Source organism: Betta splendens, chromosome 22 (assembly GCF_900634795.4).
Source record: "Betta splendens chromosome 22, fBetSpl5.4, whole genome shotgun sequence".
Taxonomy (NCBI): domain Eukaryota; kingdom Metazoa; phylum Chordata; class Actinopteri; order Anabantiformes; family Osphronemidae; genus Betta; species Betta splendens.
This window is the reverse complement of record NC_040900.2, coordinates 189,647-197,436: the sequence shown is the minus strand read 5'-3', so window position 1 is coordinate 197,436 and position 7,790 is coordinate 189,647. Positions and strand designations below refer to the sequence as shown.

General features: G+C 44.9%; 1 protein-coding gene across 1 annotated transcript; it reads right to left on the bottom strand.

Moving 5' to 3' along the window:
- Nucleotides 1-2,513: 2,513 nt before the first annotated feature.
- LOC129603557 (T-box protein VegT-like) lies at nucleotides 2,514-6,849 on the bottom strand. Its single transcript, XM_055505412.1, is given in 3 exon segments — nucleotides 2,514-3,080; nucleotides 3,082-3,668; nucleotides 5,889-6,849. Coding segments are annotated over 2 exon segments (780 nt in total). The 5' UTR covers nucleotides 3,517-3,668; nucleotides 5,889-6,849; the 3' UTR covers nucleotides 2,514-2,735.
- Nucleotides 6,850-7,790: the final 941 nt, after the last annotated feature.

Sequence of the window (7,790 nt, the reverse complement as noted above, 5' to 3'; positions counted from 1 at the left end):
GCATCGAAAACTACATCATGATGCCATGAAGATTAAATCCTTCTCATCCTTTATTTGAAGACATTATGCCAACAAATAAATCATATTTTCATTGCAATATTAAGACATATATTTTTCTGCAGTTCCTTCTTAAAGAATAAACTGCATTTAGATGCAAGCTCCTTCACTGGTTTTACTGGTTAGCCCAGCAGGACACCAGGAGCCACACACGCTTCCATACCAGTTCAGAGCAAACGCAATAGTCAACCTCAAAGGTAGAGATGCCCCGAAACAATGATGTGGCTCTGAACACTTGGTTCTAAGATTTAGCAAACATGCAAAGCCAATTCAAAGCTGCGAGGTTGAGAGACAAAAACGTTTATTTATTTCTGCAGGTTTGCAGCTATTCTTAATTTCAAAAACCCATCTGTGGAAAAATCACTGAAACATTTTAAAAGCTTCAGTTTTACCTTTGACGTAAACGAGATAAATAACTGTTCCTCCACTTCCTCAAGGTTAGGCTGCATCTTAGTGTACGTAGAGGTGTCGCTCTTCTGATCCACTTCTTCGATTGTCTTGTTAAGCTTTTGCCGAAGGGATGGTTTCTTGCGCTTAAGGTTTTGCTAGCTGGGATTGGTTGCACCTGCTGAGAAAAGTCATGTCCGTGTTTCTATTATACTTGGAGGTGAGCAGGAAGGAGCGACTGCCTCTGTATTTGGAAAACTCTACCTCCATCCCAAGGTCATCATCTGTGGAGAAAAAGTGCACAAGATCTGCAAGAGAAGGAGTGGGTGATAACCCATCTCCATCTAGTGAAGAAAAAGTTGGGGACAGAGGCAACTGGAGAGCAAGTGGAGATAGTTCTGCTGGGAAGGGCAAGGACTGTTCATTTTCTTGAAATGTTGAAGCAGTGGGAGGGGAGGATGTGTGAAGAGGCTGTGGTTCAAGATGCAAAGGAGGCTGGGAGTCCAGAAAAGGTGGTGCCATTTCAGTTAGAGGCAGAGGCTGTGGTGTGGGCTCAAATGTTGTGAATGAAGCATCGGTGTAGGGTTCAGGAGGAGGCAACACTGTGTGCCATTTAAATACAGACATGGCAGAGTTTCTACTGTGCTGCAAGCCATCAGGAAGGTCCACAGATGATCCACAAGCCCTGCTGTCAAGCTCTAAACCTAAAGAGGCTGGCCAAGGGGGTAAAGGTTCTGGAGAACTTGCAGGTGATAAAGGCTCAAAGCCAACAGAGGAACAGTCTGGGTCTGAAAGCACAGACTCGGACTTCATTTTAGACTCAACTGGAGGCAACATTGAAGACCCGTGATTCTTCTGTCTGTGGCGATTGGAGGACAGGTAGCATAGTGTCCAAGGCTGGAGAAAATGTGCAGGGTGAAGAAACGGTGGGTGTAGACATCAGAGGGGAACCTGGTGGGCGATCTGCGGTTCCCTCAGCAAGTACTGGGCTTTCACTTCTTATTACTTCTGAAGTGACGACTGCATTTACACATGATAAACTCAATGGCTTAAAAGCTGTTTTAACTACTTGTCCAGTATCATTCAAGGCCACTTCTTTAGGAGTAGCACCTGAACCAGTGCCTCCAGTGGCCTGGCTTTTGGATTCTGTGACATCAACTGTACCCATTGGTTTACGTCCACTGCTGGTGGAATCAACAGGCAAACGAGCAAAAGCAGCAGAAGTCATTTGTAATCCAGGTGACAGGGATGAGGTAGGACAGTCTTGTTTGCTCTTAAGCTTTTTAGTTTTAGTTGAGTGCTGCTTCAGAAACAAAGCGAGGGCTGGCAGAGGTAGAGGTACTGGACGTTTATGCTGCTTCAGAACCACCTCTGATGGAATTTCAGGCTTACATTTCCAGCCAGTGTCCACTGGAGAGTTCTGGGTCAGTGCTGGAGCAGTGACATTACTGGCGTCAAGGCAATCCATCTCAATACCACCGTCACAGTCTGAGGAGTTAAAATGGTGCTGGCCCTCCTCAAGTCTGTTCTGTGTTTGGACCGACATGTCGTCTTCTCTGTGGCTTTTCAAAATGACAGTCTTAGTGTTAGTTTGATCAGTTCTGTGACAGGTGCCATTACTGATGCTCAGCTGTTCCATGTTACATCTTTGCAGTGAAACGTGAGCTTCACGAATAAGTTCCGAAAACAACTTCTGAGCTGGATGAGAAGTACCGCTGAGGAAAATGGAAGGATAAAAAAAACCATCATCTCGTTACTAAATGTACTGATGTAGTAAACAATACTTCTGCTAGTCACTGCCTATTATGATTGGGCTGACTGAAGGTCTGGGACATACACACAAGACGCGATTCCCCTTGCAGCAAAATGTCTGAATTAATGACAGCTTGTGCTGAGAAGATTTAGAGTTCATCTTTATTTCAATATTATGTTGGAATATATATATATATATATATATATATATATATAAAATCAGATCTAGAAACATCACCAATCAAATGTTCATGTGTCTCGGGGGCAGAGGTAGACGTGATCTTTACCGTTGTCCTCTGTATGTTTGATATAAAGAATTTGAAAAGCACTTACCACACATTTCCTTGGGAGCTTTGACAGCAGACTGATCCTTGTTGGTGGGGGAATCACCAAAAACTGAAGCTTTTATGTCTGTGCTTTTGAATTTCTGGGTTTGTGATTGGCAAGCAACGATTTCAAGCTCTTCTTCACAGGACTCTGCTCCATGGAAATGGATCCTCCATCGAGGTGCACGTCTTTGCCAAACTTTAGTTTAGACTTCAGCCAAACGTAATAGAGGAGTCCTCCTTCAGACCCTTAGCAAATGGGTTATAGTCGACCTTGAGCTGGGCGAACTGCGGGTTCTGGTAAGCTAGGACTGCCATGAACTCTGTCTGTGGAAAAGTGAACGTCACAACATGAGGACTGTTGAGATTAATGTCTTTAGGGGCTGTGTCTGTTTGGACCACATGCAATCGTGGCACGTATCGGTGCATTGGCTGTAGGATAGTGTTACCATCTTGGTCCAAAATGTTGTTAGTGAGCTTAAGTTTGTAAAAAGACACTGGATTTTGCATCCAATGTTGACCTGTTGATGGGGACTCTGGATGAGCAAATGGTTGACTTTGTAACATGCTTCTCGGCTTTTCCAGCAACTTGCCAACTCTTGCCGGTCCATCTGTAATGACTGCCATCCAAAGGCTGAATGTCCATGACCAAAGAATAGTTCCTAGATAGATTCAAGCCAGAGATGCGAAATCGACAGTAGGGGAACATTCTACTGCCTTGCTTAGTTACAATCATCTCTGTTTTGCATCTGAAGAACTCGTTCCACATATTGTTGTTGTCCAGTGTGACTCTGATGCCTTTACAAAAGCCATCAGATGGCAGGTTGTCTGAAGGAGACTTGGAGCTGGGGTACTTTACAGCAGGAAGTCCATCAGGTGTTATAGTGGCCATCTTTGATGGCTCCATTTTGTATTTATCCATTATGCCTGCTTCATGATTCACTTTGCAATAATTTGCTTTGCTGTGGTCTTTGCTGGTTTTGGAACAAAGCATGCGAGTGGATGGTCAGGTCCAGGTGCTGCTGCAGGGGCCATTGCCCCTTCCTGATGGTAAACCATGCTCTTCTGCTTCTTAGAAGCCATGTAGAGGCCCCAGACATCTACAGAGCAGCGCGTCCCACTTGTGTGTATTATGAAGACAGCATTCTGAAAAACAAAGCGATATTATATTACTACCAATACTACTTGACACAGTTTTGAGTAAACAAATTAAATGAACTAAATTCAAATGTATTGAATTAAATATGCGGACCAACTCTGCTTAGCCATTGCTAGATATATATTTTGGTGTCAGTAGAGGCCAAGCCACGAATAGCATTCATGACATGTATAACCCTGTGTATTGTAATGACTCCAGCAATACAATGAATATCACGCCTCAAAACTGTCAATAAGTGATGAACATACTTTGATGTCTATATTTCTTTTGAGAACATCCCAGTATGAATTTGACATCCCTGTAAAACTTGGGCAGAACCATGTCCGTGCGGGTCTGGTGTAATGAGCTCTAGACTTTGTGTAGTGATTAATGGTGGGGGGCGATCTCTGCCTTAGTAGCGCTAGCCCTGAACCGCGACGCTGACTGAGTGAAGCTTGACTGTGACCTAGTGGTTGGAGGTTTAAATGGAACATGATTTAGCAGCCATGAATACATTCTAGTGAGCTGATCCATACGCTGCCTATGTAGCCATTAGAAACAAACTTAATACTGAAACCACCACCAGTCCACAGATTGTAGCCTTGGCAGCACCAATGAGCCTCTCACAGCTCTATTCACCACCTTGGTACCTGGTGACTGTGGTAGTGGGAACAGACTGTTTTCGTCTTTAAAGCCCACAACTAAACAAGGAAGCATGGAAAATGCTGTTGGCTGTAGTGATTACTGAAGCAATTAAACAAACGTGGCCGACAGCAAAGCTAAAATTAAACCTTTAGAAGATGTAGCTGGAAACAGGGACATACTGACACTATAGTTGTAACATTGAAATGCCCAGAAATGTAAGCTTGCAGAACATGCGCTCGTCACCGTGCACCATGATTTCATAACCCTCCTAGTTGTTTGCTAGAAGAAAAGTCCTGGTGTCATGAGTCTGCGTTTAGACAAGTAGACAAAAAAAGATGACACCTATCAACCTAGAACAAGTCCAGATTTTCAGTCCACTTCCAGACTTCACCTGGATTGTTAAACAGCTGAGAATCTTCGCACACTTGTCGTTTGCTAGCAACATTAAAGACTTGGATAAAGCCTGTGCAACAACAAAAAACCACAGATTATTCTGTTTCATAATTAATTAATAATTAGTTAATGTGAACCCAACACAACCTCAAACATGCCACGACTATGACCGTAGATCCCATCCCAACATTGTGCTTGTTCATTAACATACGCAGAGCTTAGATGTTACCCATTTAAGGGTACATTCTAATTAGATCAAAAACATTACTCAGATATATCACAATGTAATAAAAACCATCAACCCCAACAATGCAGCAATTGGACAACTCCTCCACAACTCCCTTGGACATCAAGTGGCATTGAGTCTACATATACTTTGTGTGAGGTCAGTGGAGGACACCAAGAGTCCTGATCTACTCAGGATCCCAGTGCATTTGGAAAAGAAGTGTGGTCCTAGTGAAAAACAACACTGACTCGGGGCTCGTGGGCTAAAAAGGTACAAATTACTGGATTCATCTTAAATTTATTTAAATATTCAATTGTGGAAGATGCCTCAGACATGTAGGTGGATGACAACCATAAAGTCTTCCCGTCCAACCCACAGACATACACATCCGTCCACAACACAGCAATTCTGATTACTACCTGCGTCCAGTTGATCACAACCAGCTGGTAGATCGCCTGCTACTTCATTTAGCTTTCGTTTGTTTTGACCAAGCACCGCGTTCATCCTATGGGAGGAATCTGCTCAGCGCAATTCTACTATGGAAGCATAACCAGAGTCCCAGAAAAAGACCCGCAACAGACACACGTTCGGTCCGTGGGCCCGGCGGTGGTGGGGGGCTTTGACTTAGCGGTCCCGGGGCCCTGTGGAGTCTGGATACGTCCATAAACAACGAGGCTCTACTAACAGAACCCTGCAGAGCAGTAGATACGCAACAGAAATAGAAACACGAGGGGAATCACTTGATCACGTCCAGGGCCGCGAAGGCACCGAAGTTCCCCACCTTCACCAAGCACCTCCGCCATTAGAACGGTTACCAGCTGGGAACAGTGCCACTGCGGTACCGGAGGCTTAGCAGAGCTAGCGCGGCACCAGGCCCGAGGACGAGCCCAGTAATGGCTTCCACCGGACGCGGCTCCGTGCACCGAACCTCAACCATGTGCTCTGGAGGCAGCACACGTTTTACCTTATGCCTGCTCGAGCAGAGCGCTCATGGCGACGCGTAACATCAGTCCGAGCCTTTGCGTCGGTTTCCCGTCGGACATCATGGACGTTTGGTAACTGAAGGGGAAACGACATGCGGTGAACCTCAGCGAGACGTCACAGTCCTCTCCGATACTGCGCAGTCTCGGCCGCCATGTTGCTGCCGCCACCTGGTTTAAACTCGTCCTGGCGACGACAGACACCAGAGGATCTGGAGGGCGGGAAGTCTCCCGTCTCCTGCACAGTAACGTCCTGGTACCTGCTGGAGGTTCATCTGCGTTTGAAACCCGCTCGGAGCCCGAGGACGGACGGACACCACAACACGTTAAGTTCGACCCGATGGTAGCAAGTAGCCACGGGTTCTGGATGTAGAACTGGGTTTTGACGGGGTTCGATGTTGTCGTACTGGAGAGAAACTGCAGCCGTGGTCATTTATCATATGTTCCAACATAACAGGAACGAATCCATGTGTGGAGCAGCTTCGGAACCACTCGTCGTAATCGCGCAGTGGTCCGGTATGTCTAAAGCCCAGACGTGACCTCGTGCTGAGCCCTAATGGCTTCTTGTTATTCGAACGCGCTTTTCCCTTGGTGCTTCAGTGTCGTAACCGAGCTGTGGTTCAGTCACTCCTGCAAACAAAGTGCAGGCGGCTTAGAATCATTTCCCGGTGCCACTCCCAAGTCTTGGGAACCAACGTTCGACCCTGTCACACCGGGGGTCGGTGCTGGGGAGGACCAACAGCGGCCATGATGGAGCTGGTGCTATGCCCTTATTAAAACGACCGTCAACCGCAACGCGACGTTTTATCAGGTTCCGAAGCGAAGAGATGTAATCAACTGTACGAAGCCAATTTCAAAGAACCGAGCCAATTCGATACAGCTGGCATCCATTTAAACAATACGCCGCCATCAGCAGCTGGTTCTGACTCCACCTATTATGGGACGTTGCTGTTCTACAGCGATATGGCGCTGGATGTCGTAAATCATCAACGTGTTGAGTTTCGGACGTACGTGGTTCTGACTGATGGACGTGGATCGGTTTTATCCAGGCACAAACACACAGCAATAGAGTCTGAACTTTATTAAGTTACTTTATTGGATCAGACACAAACACTAGAAATGAAGTCTGGTGGAGAATTAACGGCCCCTGAGGATTCAAACCCTCTGAAATCACAAGTTAAACGAGTTAGTTCATTGGTCAGAAGATTCATGTCAGCTTTAAGCACAGATGTTGACATTTAAACATGAATGCCAAGAGCAGGAAAAAACAGTAAACATGGTTCACGACATCTGCTGCACACAAGTGATTTACATTATCAGTCAAGGCTGGACTGAAGCAGTTCTGCCAGGCCTCGGCCTCAGACGCAGGTCTAACATCCAATATAAAACAGCAGACCATTAAAACACCCAGATGCTGACAAATACTCCTCAGGTCTCATTTTTTCCAACCAACAGATGTTTAGTTTATTCAGGACTGACTCTTAAATTATAAAAAAAGTATTATTTATAAATTAATAAAAAAACTGAATATTTTCACACCCCCATCAGCTGGAGGCAGCTTCTTTATTATATTAACTACTGAATAAATGACAACTATCGCAGTTAATTAAAGTATGAGCCAGTCAAACAAATGTAAAAGAAACAGTCGTGAAACCCAAAAGGTTCTTGATCCAGTTTAATATTCTCAGAAAAAACATATTCTTTCACACCTTCTTTAGTGTCAGGAAGCACATCAACAGAAAATTTACTGTAAAATAAACTCAAACAGTTGTAGTTGGACAATGACTGTGGTTGTTTGTATCTTTAGATGTGATTTGATCCATCACATTACACACTTAATATTGTTCCTCAGCTGAGATATTCATGATCTTTATTTTATGCATGAT